Source organism: Pteronotus mesoamericanus, unplaced genomic scaffold (assembly GCF_021234165.1).
Source record: "Pteronotus mesoamericanus isolate MK-2021 breed Mesoamerican mustached bat unplaced genomic scaffold, CSHL_Meso_final contig_169, whole genome shotgun sequence".
NCBI classification, from domain to species: domain Eukaryota; kingdom Metazoa; phylum Chordata; class Mammalia; order Chiroptera; family Mormoopidae; genus Pteronotus; species Pteronotus mesoamericanus.
The window spans coordinates 29,002,449-29,020,215 of NW_026555068.1; the positions used below are offsets into that span (position 1 = coordinate 29,002,449).

The 17,767-nt window shown below is 67.9% G+C and overlaps 1 protein-coding gene across 1 annotated transcript in view; it reads right to left on the minus strand.

Annotated features, from left to right (window-relative positions):
- Positions 1 to 1,454: 1,454 nt before the first annotated feature.
- ARHGEF10 (Rho guanine nucleotide exchange factor 10) overlaps positions 1,455 to 17,767 on the minus strand; it is a 42,091-nt gene continuing 25,778 nt past the window's right edge. Inside the window, exons 17-28 of the mRNA XM_054565853.1 lie at positions 16,267 to 16,427; positions 13,447 to 13,562; positions 13,102 to 13,229; positions 12,881 to 12,981; positions 11,680 to 11,801; positions 11,033 to 11,119; positions 9,782 to 9,969; positions 9,223 to 9,380; positions 8,558 to 8,700; positions 4,322 to 4,496; positions 2,451 to 2,573; positions 1,455 to 1,933 (exon numbers count right to left, since the gene is read on the minus strand). Coding sequence (XP_054421828.1) covers positions 1,455 to 1,933; positions 2,451 to 2,573; positions 4,322 to 4,496; positions 8,558 to 8,700; positions 9,223 to 9,380; positions 9,782 to 9,969; positions 11,033 to 11,119; positions 11,680 to 11,801; positions 12,881 to 12,981; positions 13,102 to 13,229; positions 13,447 to 13,562; positions 16,267 to 16,427 — 1,981 coding nt within the window. The remainder of the gene's footprint in view (positions 1,934 to 2,450; positions 2,574 to 4,321; positions 4,497 to 8,557; positions 8,701 to 9,222; positions 9,381 to 9,781; positions 9,970 to 11,032; positions 11,120 to 11,679; positions 11,802 to 12,880; positions 12,982 to 13,101; positions 13,230 to 13,446; positions 13,563 to 16,266; positions 16,428 to 17,767) is intronic.

A 17,767-nucleotide genomic window follows, 5' to 3' on the forward strand; every position in this document is an offset into this window, starting at 1 on the left:
GGGGGAGAGGGGGCGGGGTGGCGGTGGGGGAGGCAGTGGGCGCCCCACCTGCACCCCGTGGAGGCTGGAGCCCGTGGCCTGAACAAGGGCAGGCGGGCGGCTGCGGTGTCACGGGCTCACAGCGGCGCCGCCCACTCCGAAGGCCTGTCTGCTTCATGCCCACTCCCTCGCCTCGTGAAGCCACTCAGAGTGGCCACGCCGTTGGGGGGCGGGGGTGGCGGGGGGGCGGGACACAAGCCTCTCAAGCTCCTCAGCCCCTACTTCAAAGTCGCGGCGCGTGTCCCCGCCCTGTTAACAAAAGTCCCAAACCCGCAAGGGGGACGCCGCCCCTCGCTCTCCAGGTCTTCGCTGCCCCTTTGTGCTTCGTGGCAGGAAAAGGAGGCTCATAACGTTACGTTTTTAAATAAAAAGACTTTATTTGTGAAATAAGATAGCAGCTGACAGTTCAAGGCGGCCTGGGGAGTTACTGTCACGTGGAACATGACGTGCGCCTTGAGAATATTTGGCCGAGTCACACATTAGCATGTTTAGTCACCTGTGAAGTGCTAAGAAACGCGTTCCTGGTGCACACACCCCTGCGTTAGCGCTTCACCTGCCCTGGGCGGGGGGCGGGGGGCGTCCACGCCGGGAGGCTGCACTCGCGGGCTCCTCCTCAGCGAGACGCTCGCAGGTGGCCGGGCCTGTGCCCCACGGCCAGCCCCCTCCAGACAGACAGCGTTTCCGGCCAACAGGTGCCAACAGCATCATCGAAGCTTCGACCAAGGCCGTCGGCACGTGACCCCGAAGGCGGGGACACAGGTCCCCTGGAGGGGAGGACAGTCGGCGCCAACACTGGAGTCCAAGTGTTGACCGGCACTGAGTGTTTTGGTTTGAAGCAAACATTACTTATGAAATATAGTATGTTGACTAAAACATTAACTGTTAATTTTTAATAGAAAAATGTGATATAAAAATACTACTTTGTTAAAACATACAAAACGAGCAGGATGTCACTCTGGGGAACCCGGTTCGCATCAGAAAGCACGTGACTCTCCCCCCCGCACCGAGGTGGGGGCCCTGGGACCTGGCTTTCTTCACCCTCGCAAGTTCCGCTCTGGAATTAAAAGTTATGCAACATAAATAAAAGCAGCGACTCCGCATCCGAGTTACGTTAAGGGTTGTTAACGGCGCCACGTGCTGCACAGGCTCCGCCCCCGGGGCTCTTTAGCCTGCGGGGCCCCCCAGCACAGGAGCCGGGTGAGGCGGCAGCGGCGCCCCCACGTGTGGACCGCGGCGGTCGGACCCGTCCCCGCAGGCGTCCCTGGCGTCATGCCTCCCGGGGAGCGGAGCTCAGTCCTCCGCCCGTGGAGGACGCACGGGCAGAGAACGCCACCGTCGCGATATTGCACGTTGCTCCCCCGAAGGCTGGGTAGAGCCGTCCGCCACCGGCATAGCCACGGCCGCGCGCCCGGGCGTCACCCGGAGAGCAGGGGGATCTGCCACACCATGATGGACGAGGCCAGCTCCTCCGGCCGCGGCGGCCGGGCCCTCCTGCCCACCCGCCGGTGGCCCTGGCCGCCGCAGGCCACGAGCACAGAGCTGGCCCTCGCCCGCCGGGCTCGCCGCCCTGAGCCTGGCCCGGTGCCGGGCTGCCGCAGGAGGTCGCCGAAGACGCTGTCCTCGGGCCTGGGCTCCGGGGACCTGGAGGACGAGGGCAACTCGCTCCTGTGCATCGCGGGGCCCGGCGAAGCCCCCAGCCACACGGCGTCGGGGCTGCCCGGGCAGGGCCCGCCCCCCTCGCCGGGAGCTGTTTCTTGCCGGTCGTCCTCTGGGGGGCCCGCGGCGGGGGGCGGGCTGTCCCTGGGCTTGTCCTCGTCTGCCGTGGGGGCGGCGGTGGCTGCGACCAGGAACTTGACAGGCCCATTGTGCGCGTGGTAGGAGACCATGCCCCTCCCTGGGGGGGTGGGGTGCAGCGCTGTTGTGGGGTGCGGTGGGTGGGGTGCGCCCCCCACTTCTCGCATCCCGATGACCGAACCCCCCCCCCGAGAACCCTGACGTGCTCAAGTGACAGTTAAAGTGACAGTGGCGTCGAGGTGGTGTGCCCGTGGGTTTTCGGTTAACGCAGAGAGCGCCTTCGCAAGGCTGCCCTGGACGCCCCGCCGGGCCCTCAGCCCACCCCGACCCCCGACCCCCGACCCCCGCCGCCCACCACAGCACGGGAACAGCCGGCTCTGCACCCACGCCTTCCCACTTGTCCCAGGAAACGGAACTCCCTAGGTCTCGATTCACAAGTCCCGTTGGTGTGGGAACAGGAGGCCTCGCCTCCTGGGCGTTTGGGACATGGGGGTTCCGCGGGGGCCTTCCGGTGGAAAGGCGTGTGACGCGGGACTCAGGCCTTCCTACGGGACTCAGGCCCTGCCACACAGACGCCCTGCAGCCGGGAGGGCGCAGGCGGGGCGGCGTCTCCTCACCTGTCACCTTGGGGATGCCCTGCAGGCGAGGGACGGGCAGGGCCACCACGAGCCCCAGGCTGGTGCCGACCAGCAGCAGGCCGTGGCCGACGAGCAGGCAGGTCACCGACAGCCGCTGCTGCCCTGCAGGACAGACGGGGGGCGGGTCGCGAGCTGGGACAGATAGGCCCGAGAGCTCACGTCGACGGCCGCCCCCCAGGGAGCGGTGCCACTGCCGCTGGGACCTCGGTGGCCCTTCCGACTCGTCCTGGACGAGAAGCACCAGGCCAGTGGCACTTCCGTGGGGGGCGCGTCCTGGGGCAGCCCCTCAGCAGGCGCCCGCCTGGGGGACTGTCCGCTCGGCCTTGCCCGGCTCTCGAGCCCCGGGGTGCACGCTTGTGCACACCCGCACACACACGCACGCACCCTCGTGGGCGCACGCCCCACACCAGGCACGGAGCCCTTGCGGAGGAGACAGCGGGCGGAGGGAACGCGACTGTTTCCCTTCAGAAACACACCTTGAAGGCGGCCTCCGCCTCCTCACCAGGTCCTGCCTGTCTGCGCGTCAATAAACAGGACCTGACCCCGCCCACCCCCGCCCGCCCACGGGGTTGGGTCGGCGGAGCGACCCCCCATCAAGGGAGCCAGGGAACCGCTCCGGCCCCAGGGCTGGACGCGAGGGACACGGCCGGCCGGCTGTCCGTTCCCAGGGGGTTAACTGCTGGGCGCCCCGCTGCTGGGCCCCGGGGAGGGCGCTGCGCCTGGGCCGGGACCGAGTCTCGGTTTTGCTGGCTCCACGGTGAACCACACCGAGCGCGGTTCTAACCGCCGCTGAGAAAAGCTGCGCTGGTCGTTTAGAAGCCAAGAGGGGGCGTCTCATCGGCTCTGTCACCCGGAGCGAGGGGACGGGAGCGAGGGGACGGGGGCGGGGGGCACGTTAGCTCACGGCGGACACTGAAGGGGCTCGTGGAAGCCAAGGACTCGGCTCCGCCCCCTTCGAGGCCCTTCTCTGGGCGCCGCGGAGGAAGCGGGAAGCAGCTGGGCCGGGTGTGCGCTACCGGGGCTGTGGGACACCTGACGCCGGCGCTGTCCCTGCTCTGGCACCGGCCCCTCGGGACCAGGAGGCTGACGCGCGTGCGCTGAGGCGGCTCAGTCCGATGCCGTCCGGCCGGAGGGCGGGATCTTCGAGAAGGAGACTCCACGGGGAAGGAGCGGCCCCCGCGCCACCTGCCCTGGGGCCGCACCCCTAGGCTGGCGCCGGTTACAGCGTCGCGGCCCTGGTTGGGGAGCTGCCCTCCCTGGCGCCCCTGGAACCCGGGCTTCCAGCGAGGTTCACGGGTCGCCTTCTGTGTTGTCGCCACGTGTGCAGCTGCCCACGTGGGCGGCTGCAGACCCACAAGGACCCCCGGGCACCCACCACACCCAGGGAGCCTCCCGTCCTCCTGCCCCAGGGCCCCGCCTGCAAGGCTCGACGCTGGGACCGCCCCTGGATCCGACTGTAAAGCAGCGCTTCGGTTTGCGTCTGCACGACGCACAGTCACCTGGCAAATACCGCGCCCCCGCCCTGAAGCCCAGCAGGGAGCACAGGGCACAGGAAACCTTGAGAAGTGCTGAGCCCAGAGCTCGGGCCCCGCCCCACCCATACGCCCCGCCCTCGGTCCCGCCCCATCCACACGCCCCGCCCCTGGCCCCGCCCCCTCCACACGCCCCCGCCCTCGGTCCCGCCCCATCCACACGCCCCGCCCCCCGGTCCCACCCCATCCACACGCCCCACCCCTGGTCCCGCCCCATCCACACGCCCCACCCCTGGTCCCGCCCCCTCCACACGCCCCGCCCCCGAGTCCAGCCTCTGGCCTCAGACCCGCAGGACCCTCCGGTGCGCAGCCGGTTACCTGGCAGCATGTGGTGGATGGGCGTGGCTATGTTGATGTCCTGCAGGTGTTTGAGCGTCTCCGTGTGAAACAGGCGCAGCGTGGACCCTGAGGTGAAGGCGATCCAGATCCCCACGCCCGCAACGGCCATGTGCGAGATCACCATGCCCTCCTCCTGGTGGGCCTCCAGCTGGCCCTGCAGGCAGAGGCGAGGCGTGGGCGCGTGGGCGCCGGGCCGCCCGCCGAGGCGGGCCCTCTGACCCGCGGGAAGCCTGGGCCATCCGAGCGACTAGCTGGCCTGCGCACGCCCCCAACCCCGCACTTGCGGGGGCGGGAACATACCACCCACCTCGCTTCTGCTGCCATCCCCACACCCCCCTCCAGCAGATCAGAGAACGTCTGGAACGTCACGCTGCGTTCCAGCCCCCGCGGCCGAGAAAGCTGTGCTTCAAGCACGCACCGCAGCGCCTGCAACACAGCCACTGTGGCCGAGGGAGGCAGACCTGTGTCCCTGGGCTCGGGTGCAGCCCCCCCAGGCCCCTCCCCCTCAGCGCCTGGGCAGATCGGCAGCCCCTCCCGCTGAGCAGCCTGCGCGTCCCACCCTCCCTGAGCCGGAACCCAGCACCCGGGGCCCCTCTGGCCGCTGCAGGAGCCCAGGCCCGGCCCGCAGGCCAGCCTGCCACCTGTGCGGGGCAGGTACCCGCAGAGTCCGCCGTGCTGTCAGGAGATGCGGGTCTGAATACCCTGCAGCACCTTCCGTGTCCTGCAAAACTCGAGGGTGGTGGGTCGTCAGAAAAACGTTAGACTAGAACGAGCGTCCGGAGACAGTCGATTGCGTCGGAGACCACAGGGAGGAGCCGGCGCCGTCCTGAGCCTGCGCTGATTTGCTAACTGGCTGGGACCCTAAGCTCCAGGCCCAGCCAGGAGCACCTGGGACGGCTGCCCTGGGGGCGCCCATGGACTTGGCCTCCTCATCGGCACGCGGAACCAGCCAATCCCTGCTCACCTGCACCGGCGAGGGGCGCACTGGGTGGGTCCCCTTCACTAAGCTGCCATGTTGGGGTTCGACCTGAGCCTGCATCTCTCAAGTGCGATCCTTTTGTTCAAGTAAATGTTTTATTCTTCGTTGCAGCCTGAGTTTTAATTTTGGTCGACAGACCAAACTGCAGGAGGCTCATCAAAACGCAGCCTGCCCGGCACAGACGGGAGCCGCCGGGACTCCTCCCTTACCCGCCGAGGAGCGGCGGCTCCCTGGGCGGCACGGCCAACTCAGACCCGGGAGCGAGCGGCGCAGCCAGGACACCATCCCCACCCGAGCCCGAGAGACCCCTCACGGGGGCCCAGGGAGGCAGGGGGCCCAGGGCCTTGGGAGGCAGCTTGGAGCGCCCCACACCACTGTCGCCAAGGGACAGATGAGGCTCCAGCCTTTGTCGGGCTTCTTGGGGACCAGCCTCCATTTCCATCTTCTGGAAACAGGCACAGCTTTCCCTCCACGGAGCCCCACAGCCCCAAGGAGACAAGGGCTGGAGGGAGGGGCCAGTGTCTCCCCACCAAGAGCCCTGGCTGATGCCAAACCCTCCAGGGCCCCAGGACGGAGAGGGGCCAGCTGGCAGGCAGGGCAGGAACCTCCCTCTCCAACCTGCTCGCCTCCCGTGCCGCTCGGCGGCGCCACCCTGACGTGCACAGCGACTGAGCTCGGAGCACCCCCACAGCACCCACGCCGACTCCGCCACCCCAGCGCGCCTGTGCGTTTCCTCGAGCCCCTCGAGGTGCTTAGAAAATGCCTAACACCTTTGTGCTGCACGCCGGACGCGGGTTCCAGCGCCTGCTGGGAATCCGAACGAGTGCTGTTCCTCAGCGTTGGCTGGCGCACAGAACTGCACCCACATCTTCACTTCAGGTTTTTTTGTTTTTGTAAAGGCATTAAATAAGCCCAGGGCAGAAGACTGTAAGTAGCTGGGAGAGAAAAAAGAAGACCCCTCCCCGCCCCGAAGTCCAGGGGCTTGCAGCTGTCCTCGCAAGGCATCCTAGAGCAGACCCGGCAGCGTTGAGGGAGGCGAGGGTGTGGGGAGCTTCACTCCCGCCCTCAGCCCGCGGCCCAGCACCTCGCGGCCCGCCCAGGGCTGCTCGGCCGCACCCGCGTCCCCGCTGTGACGCGCCACCCGCTGTGCTGGAGCGAGGTCCAGCCTCTGAGCTGCTGCCTCCCGCAGTGCCTGGCACCTTGCCTCCTGCGCCGCCCCCGCCCCGCTCTGCTCCTGGCCCACGCGGAGCCTCAGGACGTCCCGGTGGGGACCTGCGGGGGTGCTCGGCCGGGACACCGCGCCGGCCTCTCCCCCGTGGCTGTCCTGCGCAACGGGGACCCAGCGCCAGTTCATTTCCTTTAAGAGCAGAGTCCTGCTGCTCCTCGCAAACGCGCCGACTCGCAGGGGTGCTCCAAGGGCACAGGAAGGAGGTTTTTGTTGAGATCCAAATCTGTTCCTTCTGAGGCTTTAAGGTTTACACTCATGAAGCCCTTGGAGCACGTGGAAGTCGCGTTGCGACTGGAACAAGGCCGTGACGTCACGTTCCGTCAGCCCGGCCGTGCCCTGGTGACCACGAGGAAAACCGCCCTGCAGCTGTTGGGTGTGAATTACGGAAACACCGAGGCACTGTCTTTGCAGAAACGTTCTAAAGAAAGACCATTATATTATGTTTTCTTTTCTGTGAAAAGAAACCCAACTACAGACTAAAAATGTGTTTTCTGGCTCTTGCCTGAAATTATTCAAATGGTAATTTATTGCACTAATAAATAACAGCTACTAAAAGCTACGTTTTCCTCTACTAGGTACTTTTTTAAAAATTCCATTTTAATAATAAAAGTAATATACGACACGACTAAAAATTTCAAAAGGACAATGAAAACCAAAATTGTCCTCTGCCATCCCCGCTCCCCTGTTTAGAAGTGGCAGCTTTTGTCTGTCTTTTCATAAGTTTCTGCACCGTAGAAACGGCGCGCACACACACACGCATGCACACACTCCACAACCGCTAACACGCAGGGTGCTGGCTGGTCAGAGCCGGCACCCGTCCCTGTGGTCACGTGGTGACGGCCCCGCCCCGCCCCCAGGGCACCCTCCCGTCTCTCACAGCCGTGGGGGGCGGGGGGAGCACGCCCCTCGTTAACCGCCCCCCACGGGGCTCACGGGGGTGTTTCCAGTTATCTGTGAGAGCGGGCGACGTCGCGATGGGCGTGTGAGCTGAGCTGTCGAGAACACGCCTGGTGGGGGGGGCGGGGCTGCCAGGAACGGCCGTGTGGCTTCAGAGCCGACAGGTGCCGCGGGACACCAGCCCCGCACCTCCCCGCACCGGCCGGTCCGGGAGCCCCTGCCCCGCGCACGCCAGCACCCTCCCGGGGCCCGTCCGGAAATCGGCTCCTCATTTCTGTGAGCCACTGTTCGTTCCTCATGAGGCTACGGGGCGGGCGGCGCACGCACACCCAGACGCCCGTCTGTCTGAGTGGATCGTCTGGGTGCACGCCTGTGAGTGTGGGCCCTTCGTGTCTCTGGGAGCTGCCTTTCCATACTCGTATCTGTTGAACAGGTTGGTAGTTTGCTTTCTCTTTTTAAAGCCCAGTAAGAATTCTCCTTACGTTGAAAACACAACGTAACCCTTAGTCCCAGACGCAACGTACAGCACCTATCTCACGGATTTTTAACTTACACACATTTTTATGCACACACGACAAGCGACAAAGGTTCTAAAACCACCGAGCCACGTGCTCGCCCTGCTGGGGCACCCGCCGCACGGGCCGCCCGCCCCGTCTCCCCCCACGTGGTACCAAAACCGTGCTGCTTTTTCTGAGTTTGTGTCTCAACGCCGCGTCCCCCGGAACGTTCCGAACACCAGAGCTGGGGCCTGACGCAGGCCCCCTCGTCCCAAGGGGCCGCGTCTCCCTGCCCTTCGCCGAAGGATCCGTTCACCCCCTGGTCTGAAAGGCGCTTCCACCTTTCCCCTGCGTCCCTGCGTCCTGAAGGCTCTGCCGCGTTCCCGTTGGGCACGGCCTTTACCGTACACAGGGAACCGACACTCTCCCCGTAACCGGCTAGACAAGGGTTGGTCGGATTTTCTAGATAACCCCGATTTTCTAAGCCACACCTGGAAGGGACCTCCTCTGAGCCTGAGGCGGGGGCTGCCGAGGGGCCCGCGTGTGGAGGCGGGACGGCCAGCCCCGGCGGCCCCTGGGGGCTCCGTCCCCACGCGGGCCTCTCCACCACTCACCTGCACGGTGTGCGTCTCCACACCGATGATGGACACCTGGCCCCCAGACGCCGCCCACAGAGCGTCTTCCGTGGTCAGCAGGCTCCTGACCGGCAGCACACCCAGCCTCACCACCGCCTGAGGCTCGGACTCCCAGGATCCATCTGCAACGGAAACCTCGCTCTCAGCTTCATGCGTGTGCCGCCACCCGTACACGGGGACCGGACGCAAAGGACGCAGGTGGTCGTAAGCACCGCCGGCCGGAGCATCGCCCGCGACTCCGGCACTTGGACGGTTCTGGGGCCCGGAGCTCCGCACGCGCACGTGTCCCCGGCAGCCCGGCGACAGGGTGCGGCCCCTGGTCGGCAGGCCCGCCCACGCTCGGCACGGCCCACGCTCGGCGCGTCACCCTGAGCCTCGGCTCCTTCTGGGCGCGGAGGCCCAGACAGACGGCTGGATGAGGGCGGGACAGCCGGCGGGCGGCGGCTCTGGAAGGGCCACAGAGGCCGCACGTGCGCCCCAAGCACCTGCTGACGCCCGACCCCGGGTGGGGGGCGACGGGAGACCTGCCGCGGGTGACACGGGTGGGGCCCGCCATGGGGTGGGGCCCGCGCACGCTTGGGAGGAGGCCAAGCCCTGGCTCCCCTCGGGAGGCAGCAGAGCAGCCCCGCCCGTGCGGCCCTCACCTGGCGCCTTCGCGTAGACGGCCACGGCCCCGTCCACCAGGCCGGCGAACAGGCGGCGCGGCGTGCAGGCCAGGCTCAGGACCGCGGCCTTGTCAGGGGCGAAGAAGTGCTGCAGCCGCACCTTCTTGGCGCTCGGGCTGCTTTTGTAGACAGAGATGCTGGAAGGAAGGCGGAGCCGTGAGCACCGCGGCCGGGCCTGCGTGCGTGCGTGCGGGGACAGCTGGCGCCTGCTGCCGAATCCGCGGCCTTCCCGCCGGCCCTGCCCGCACCCCTGGGCCTTCTACCGACTCCAGCTGCCTCTTGAAGACTCTGCCACTTTGACTCTTTCTTGCATTTTAAAGGAAAAACCCTGGGTTATAAAGAGACTCATCCTTCCTCGGACTTGGACACTCGCGTCCGGAACGCCGCCTCAGCCTCCCTGCAGGCTGTGTCCGCGGGGCTCGGTGACACCACAGACCGCGACGACGTCCACCCCGGACCCGGGGGCCCCTGCCCCCTCCGTTCCCCCGCACACACCCCTCAGGCGGAAGGGGCTGCTGCACTGGGGACTGCGACCCACCTTCCTTCCTCGGTCCCCAGGCAGACCGTGGGGACACGCCGCGCGCTCCCGGCCGGGCTGGGCCCCGCGGGGACGTGGACCATGCACAGGACGCGCGCCTCCACGTTGAAGCACTCGGCGACCCGGGGGCGGCCGGGGCGCAAGGACACGACGGCGACCTGGCCCATCTGGCTGGTGCAGCTGCCGACCTGCGGGGTCACGGGCGCACGCCTGACGCCGAGGGTGGGAAGCCTCCCTGCCCGGCGCGCCGTCCCCTGACCCGGGGCCGCCGATGCCCTGCCACCGCACTTGGGTGGAGTTCTCTGCGAGGGGGAGGGCGTCGGTCTGGGGAACAGAAGCAGCAGCGGGGAGCGCCGGCCGCAGGCCGGGGCCGGGGGCGCGGCCGGTTGGGGGTCGCTCCGCCCAGGTGGCTCTGCGTTCAGCCAGTTTTGCAGGGAGTGACACCCTCCTTATTCTCGCTGTGATTTTCCTGTTACAGAGACACTCCCTGCTTTGACAGCCAATCCGGGAGGGACGACACGCCGCCCGCTCTGCTCCGGGGACAGGCAGGGTCGCCAGGAGGGGGCGCTGCTACAGGCGCAGTTACCAAAACCACGCGTTCCTTCACGGTCCTGGACCCTGGGGGCAACGCGCCTGCGCCTCCCCTGTGGCCGGAGGGGAGGCGCACCCCGCCCAGGAGGCCCTCTCCGCTCCCTCTCCCAGCAGCCCCAGCCCCAGCCCCACCGCGGCCCTGCCGCCGTGCAGGACGCCGGGGTCCTGGGGGAGGGGGGCCAAGGACACCTCGGCACGCACCACGGAAGGGGTCCCCGGGCTGGCGGCACCCAGAAATGCCCACTGGCAGTGCAGCGTTTGGAACACATTCACTGCGCAGCTCAGTCTCCGTGGTAAAAAGCCAGCAGAGCCTGGGACGGGGGCAGCTGGGGAGCCAGGGCGGGGGCGGTGGGGGGGCCCTGCGTTCGAACCACCCAAACTGAGGAACTATCGAAGTTGTTCTCACACTAGTAAACTGGCTGTGTACGCACTGAATTTAACCTGGCCAACTTTTAGAGGAACAACACGTGAGTCCCTGGGAATTCTGATTCTTCCCCAACAGCGACAGACCCCGACCGGGGCCGGTGACTGTTACAGTCAGACCCATGACCCGGGACACACGGGCCAGCACCCCACGCCAGATCGCCAGGCCTCTGCCCCCTCCCCCTTGGGCAGACCCTGACCCACGAGGCTGCGGGAAAACAGGCCACGGCGACTCACCCACAGGAAGCCCTGGGCCGCGGCGGTGGCATCTGGCCGGCCCACACGAGCCTGGCTGGGCTCAGGGTTGTAGGCAGCACATTCGATCTGAGGGGACGAGAAGGGACCGGCCACGTGACACTGGGACTAGGAGGCGTCCCAGGATGTCATGGGCTAAACAAGTGACGGGGTCTGACCTTAGGGTCCCTGCTCACCCAACATCAGAACGGAAAAGCCAAGGTGCGAGTCTCAAACGTTTAGGAGCAGACACCTGAGGGAGCCGCTTCAGCCTCTGGGGCGCACCTTCGGGCCGCGTAGCCCCCCTCCCCTCCCGCCCCCACCTCGGGAGGGACCCCCCACCCCCCCGCAGACCAGAGCGAGAAACGAGGCCTCGCTCGTCTCTTATAGGCACATCGCACGCCCCAGGCCACGCTGGAGGCCGCGAACAGACCACCACCCTGGAGAGAGCACACACTCCAGGCCACACGAGGCCTCCGCCCAGGGCCCGCCCCACACGGCCGCACACGGCGGCACGCGCCCCGCACGTGCCCCACGCGCTATGAGCCGCGGACCCCGCGTGGTTTCCAGCCAAAGGCCCCGGCGCAGGAGGACCCCGCCGCCCGCTGTCACTCACTTGCCCGGCGGGACGAGGACCCCCCGCCCGTCACCTTGAACTCCTGCTGCTTGGCCACCGTCACCGGCATGTGTCCCACGAGGAGCGGGTGTCTCTCCTTTTTGATCTGGTTCCCGTCGTCTTCGACGCAGAACCAGCCCATGTGGTTATCCTCCTCTGCCCGCGCGGGGGAGGGAGCGGGGTCAGCGGCGACGGGCAGGCGACTCGGCTCTGCGGGGAGGGGCCGGAGCGCTGCCCCCCTCCCCCCAGGGCGGCCGCGGGAGCGGCGGCGTTTAGCCCTGACCTGCTGCGGGAACGCCCAGGGCTGCTTTTTATCGTTTATTTACTTATTTTTTAGAGCAATGGAGAGAGACGTTTAAGTTCAGAGACGCGGAGGGCAGCTTTCTAACACGGTGAGCTGTCGCCCCCGCAGCGAGCGGCCCCTCAGCCGTGGGCACGGAGCCCGTGCCCAGAGGACGCGGCTTATTTTCAGGCTCGACGCGCTCTCCTCAGAGCGCGGCCGCCCCGCCCCGCCTGCCGAGCCGCCTGCCCCTGGCGGTCCAGCCTGGAACCGGTCGTGGGGAGGAAGGGGGCGCGGGCGGCCCCCCGCGGGCACGGCTCCCGCGGCCCCTGCTGTCCCGAGCTCTGTTCTCAGGTCGCAGCCTGTCGTCAGGGATGTGAGCCTGCGCACCTGGGAGCACGCACACACGTGCACACACGCACACCGAGCGTCCTGAGTACCAGCTCCGTGAGTACACGTTACGGAAGTGCGCACGTCAGTGCACATCAACACGCGCCAGCGTGACTGACGTGGACACGTGTTTGCAGAGACAGGGCCGCCGCGCGTGGGGGCAGGACTGGAACGCCGAAGCGCCCCCATCGTGCAGGAGGGGCCTCCGCCAGCCCCACCCGCGTCCCGGCTCCCGGGCGAGCGGGCGGCAGAGGCCGAGACGGGGCCTGGCTCTCCTGCCGGCACAGCCCCGGCGGACGCGGGTGTTTCCCCCAACGACGGGGACGGCGTCCCTCCGCGCCCCTAAGTCCTCGCAGACGCGCCCGGCCGGCCCCCCGTGCTGGGACCGCGCTCCGTTTGAAAGCGTCCTCGCGGCCGAGGGCCCCCCTGCCAGTTCACCTCCCCAGCACGACGTCGTGCCCTGGGGCACACGGTCCCTCCCGACACAGGGTCCCCGCGGGGCCCGGGCAGCACGCCCCGCCCTGCTGGAACGGACGCCTGCCCTCGGGATGCACGCGGCTCTTACCGAGGGCGAGCTTGGCCAGCTGCAGGCTGCTCAGCCAGGACTCCTTGGCGGCCGGCGTGAAGGTGCTGAACACGGCGGTGAAGAAGGTGGGCCGCCCCGACCTGCCGGGAGGGACGGAGCGTCGGTCACAGGGCCTCCCCTCCGCCCGTCCCAAGCCGTCCACGGTCTGCAGCCACTGCCAACCCCCCGCTCCTGGGCAGTGCGGGAGGCTGGGCACGTACTTGTCCTGCTTGCCCGGCAGCTGCAGCTGCAGCCGGCAGCAGTCGGCGGCGCGGATCTCCTCCTCCTTCTGCAGGATGAGCCGCTGCAGCCCCGCCGTCCAGTCGTGGGCCACGGCCTGGTTCAAGTTCTGCGGGGCCAACAGGCAGTGCGTGGGGGCGGGGGCGGCGGTCACAAGGGAAACCCGAGTCTGAGGGGGGGAGAGGGAAACCCAGGGGGCCGGGCCGCACGGTCGCACCCGTCCAGGGCAGGACGCACAGCCGGTCGGGGCCGGGTGTCACCCCGCACGCGGGGCTGGCAACGGGTCCGCGGCAGGACGGGAACGCGGTGCCGGAGGCGGCAGCTACCTGGTAGTGCCCCTTCAGGTCCCCGACGAGCTGCGCGATCTGGCCGACCACGTTGAGGTCGTGCAGCAGGTTCTGCAGGTCCTGGTAGAGCTGCCCGGGCCCCACGTAGACCTTGTCTGCGAGCAAGCAACCGAGGCGCCCGCCTGAGGCCGAGGCCGCGCCGAGGCCGCGCCCAGGCCGGCGCACCCGGGAAGGCGGCGGCTTGACACTAATCTCTGGGGAATCTCCACGTTTTAAAAAGTAAGTATTTTTGAGCATTTAGAAATTTTAACTTTGGTAACTTTTTAGTTTGAGATAATCATAGACACACAGAAACGTTGCAGAAACAGCAGAGTCCCTCCCGTGTGCCCCTCCCCCACCCGGGGTTGGACCCTGAGGAACCACAGCAGCCCCGTCAGCGCGGGGGCACCGGTCGGCACGCAGGCCTGCGGGGTCGCTTTCCCGGCCCCGGTCCGGTCGGGGCCCCTCGGCCGCAGCGGCGGGTCCTCCCCCGAGACGCCCCCACTCGCAGGTCGGTGCCGTGGGTGTTCTCCGTCCTCCGTGACCTCGGCGTGGGTGACGGGCGCTGGCGAGTTACGTGTAAGGACGCCTCGCGACCGGGGTGTGCCCGCCGTTTGTCACCGGGAGCGCTGTTTGGACGTTCTGGGTTCCTGGCTGTCAGGAAGAGGTCTCTAGACGTGACGCTCAACCTGAACCGAACTTCCAGCGACGGGGCTCGCCCGGCATCACGACTCCCACGGGGCCTTCTCTCAAGCAAATAAAGGACAACGGTGAAGCCAGGTCGGTGGTGACTTGGGGGCTGCGAAGCCCCCAGTGGGGACGGCCGGCCCTGGCCCGGGGCTACGGCACCGCCTGCGTCCGCGCCCGCAGGGCCCGGCAGCAGGTACAGGCGGGGCCTGAGCACAGAGCCGCACGGGGCGGGGGGGGGCAGCCCCTCAGGCCGAATCGAGTCACCGCTTCCTGGGCCGTGTCTGTGCCGGCCGGGGCGGGGCCTGCGACCTGAGTGCCACACGTGGCGCAAGCCGTTCATCACGCGCTGGGCTCGCTGAGCTGCTTGTCATCAAACTAAAGGCAGCGACGTGTGGTCAGCTACACATTTTACATTGTAAACATACGGCGAAGAAACCGGAGTAGCTTGCAGCCGCCTGGTGGTCCAGGGCGCAGCCGGGCACACCCTAAAACTCTCACAACTGTGACCGGGACCTGTGCTTCGCTCTATGGCCGGTCCCGCCCTCGGTGCGGGGAGTATGTACGAGTTAAAGCGCACAGGAAACGCAAAGATACGTGCGTGCCCAGCATGAGTGCTTCAGGTCCCCGAGTGCCTGAAGACACTCCATGCTGAGCTGCAGAGTAGGAACCATCTACGATTTGCCGGCACCGCGTGTTAAAGGCAATTCCGCGGCCACGGACACGCAGCAGGCCTGACTCTCATTTCCAACCTGGGCGAGCTCTGCGGCAGCTACACCGCAGGTGTTTTCACAAAGCTTCACAGAAGAGGGAGAAAAGCTCTTGCGACGATCACAGAACTTCACCTTTCCTTTACTGTACGTAGCCACCGTGCAAACGGAAGCTTTGGTCGGAGTGGCCTCGAGCCACGAGTCACAGCCGCCCTGCTCCTGAGTGACGTTCCTTGTCCTTGGGCCACCGCCCACTTTGGCAGGTGCCTCCTGGTTCTGTGTCACTGGCCTGTCTCCACGGACATCCCTGCCGTCGAAGGGAAGATGCAGGTTGCCGGCTGCGGGGGTCCAGGTGGCAGACGCGAACAGCCGTGTCCCAGGGCCCTGCCGAGTCACAGGACGTGCTCGGCGGACGGACTCCAGGAGGCGATCGCGTCCTGGGGCGAGGGGCCGGTGCCAGGCTGCTGAACGTCCGCCCGTGTCTTGCCTGGCCGGAGGGGCGGGCTCCCCCTCGAACTGAAAGCCGCTCCACCTCTGCAGTGCGTCGCTGGACAGTGGCCTTCCTTGTCCCCAGCGTCCCTGTCCCTCCCTTCACGGCCAGGGTGCAGCGATCTGGGCACCTCCAGTGGCTTTGGCCTGCCGTGGGGGCGGGAGGCGGCCCCACCTGCCGCGAGGTCTGGCTGCCCGCCCACTCTGCGCACCACCCACCCCAGAGCCGCCGCCCTCGCCGGGAAGTGCCGGGCCCCAGGCGCCCAAGACGCACACCAGCCCCTCTGGCGCCGCGACGTGAGACGCCAACCACTGCTACAGGGAACGAGGCCGGGGCTGCGGGGACCGGCGCGTCCTCCTCACGACGGAAGGACACGTGTTCTCGCCTCGAGACCCTCTCTGAGCACCAGGCAGCTCCTGGAACGTCGCGACCAGTTGCCAAATCCCACGCGTTGGCACCTGCTCGGCCCGACCGCACACGTTCCGCTCGGGCCGGTTCTGGGCACAGCGACAACGGCCCCTCAGGCTGTTTCAGGGTTCGGGGGGCTGGTTCCCAGACCCCACCCTTGGGTTCAGGCTCCAGGGCGGGTCCCCGCTCATGCCCGAGGGCCCCTGCGGAGCCAGCGCTGGGCGCCCGGCCCCCACCCATGCTCCCCAGCGCCTGTGAGCAGGGCCAGCAGCCGGGAGGGCGCCGGGGTCCTGCGCGGAGACGGCCGGGGTCGGGGGGCCGACGCCTCGTTCGCGGGGGGACACGGGGATGGACGTCTCGTTGTCCCCGCACCGGCCTGTCCCCAGCCGGGGCGCCTCGCGAGGCGGGACAGGCAGCCCCCGGTGCTGGGTGGCTGGCGGGCGCTGTCACCCTCACGGTCTCCACCTGGACGGGACCCCCTGCCCCAGGGCACCACGCGAGTGCGGCGGCGGCGGCGTCACTTACGCGGCTTTGCGGTGGCCACCACGGCCAGGCTCTCGGGCGGGTGCTCGGCCGGGCCCTCGGCGCTGCCGTACTCCACGACCGCGGTGCGGCCCAGCGGCACACTCCACTTCAGCAGCTGCCTCTGGCCGGCCGAGAGGAGCGCGTGGCCGTCGTGCGGGGCGCTGCAACGGACAACCACGGCCGCGGCGTCAGGGCGCGGACTCGTCCCCCACCCCCCTCCCGTGGGGACCCGGTGGCTGCGGTCACCACGCCTCTCGCTGTCCTTGCGACGCGGCCGCCGGCTGCACGAGGAGGCCCCCAGTTAGAGGAGGGAGCCGGGGGGGGTCTGTCCACCGCCTGTTCTGGAGAGCGCGGGAGGCGTGCTGGGAGGCCCCTCCCCCCAGAGCCGCGGGCCACAGGCCGGCCGCCGCCGGGGCTGTCAGAGCAGACGCCCCACGTTCGGGACCCTCCAGCAACCGCGCACTCCCCCGGCGCGGCCGGCGCCAGTCTCGGGGCCGACTCCGAGGTTTCCCCTTTACTCTGCTGCCCAGCGCAACCCTCACGATGCAACCAAGTCTTTCCACGACTAAAATACGTACGGGGCGCGTAGGAGTGGAATGAAAACAGCCCCGCGACCCGGGAACCCCCACTGTCGCCTCTGTCGCACGTGCAGCACACGCGCAGGGCAACATGAGACACGTCGGGGGGTCAGGCGGGGCCGCTGGGGCGAGGGCTACCCCACCCGACTTTGCACGACCAAGACGCCCTGCGTTTCTTCACGGTATGTGTGCACATTCCCCTCAAATCGCAGGAGAAACAGCCAGTGCGCCGGGTGCCACCCCTCACACCAAGTGCCCGGCTCCCTGGGAGCCGCTGGCGCCGGCCATCACACACCCTGAGGTCCCCGGGCTCAGCCCCAGGGTCACTCCAGGCCACGCGGAAGCAGAGAGGCGACGGCTCCACGCAGACACGGAGCCCCAGCAGCGCAGGCTGCGTGTGAATGTGCGTGTTTGTATTCAGACACAGAGCTGCCCGCAGACACGGCTCCTCCTCCTGCATGATCAGAGGGCCTCGCGCCGGGGGCTGCGGGGGCCCCGCGTCCTCCCAGGCTGGACGGCCATCTTTACAAAGTCCCGGGAAGGGGGCGCTGGGACCCAGCTCTCAGAAGAGAGGCCCGGCTGCTCAGGGTGGCCGGCCGCCATCACGGGACGTCACGGCAGGCGGCCGGGTCAGGTCCGCGTGGGAGCAGGTGAGCCAGGGCGTTCTCGGTGGCGAACGCCTACCTGCCAGCTCTCCCCGGGAGCGCGGGGCACGCTCCCCACGGCCCAGCGCCCGGTGCCCAGCGCTCCTGGAGGCGGAGTGGGCCCTCGCCGCCTGGGACAGCACCCCAGCAGGCTTTCGGGTTCACTTCTATCCAACCCCCTACGTCTGCAGACTTCACTCAGTGTCCCTCACCGGGGACAGCCGCCCCACGAGCCAGAGGGGCTCAGATGGAAAACCGCGTCGAGTTCAAGGACTGCCC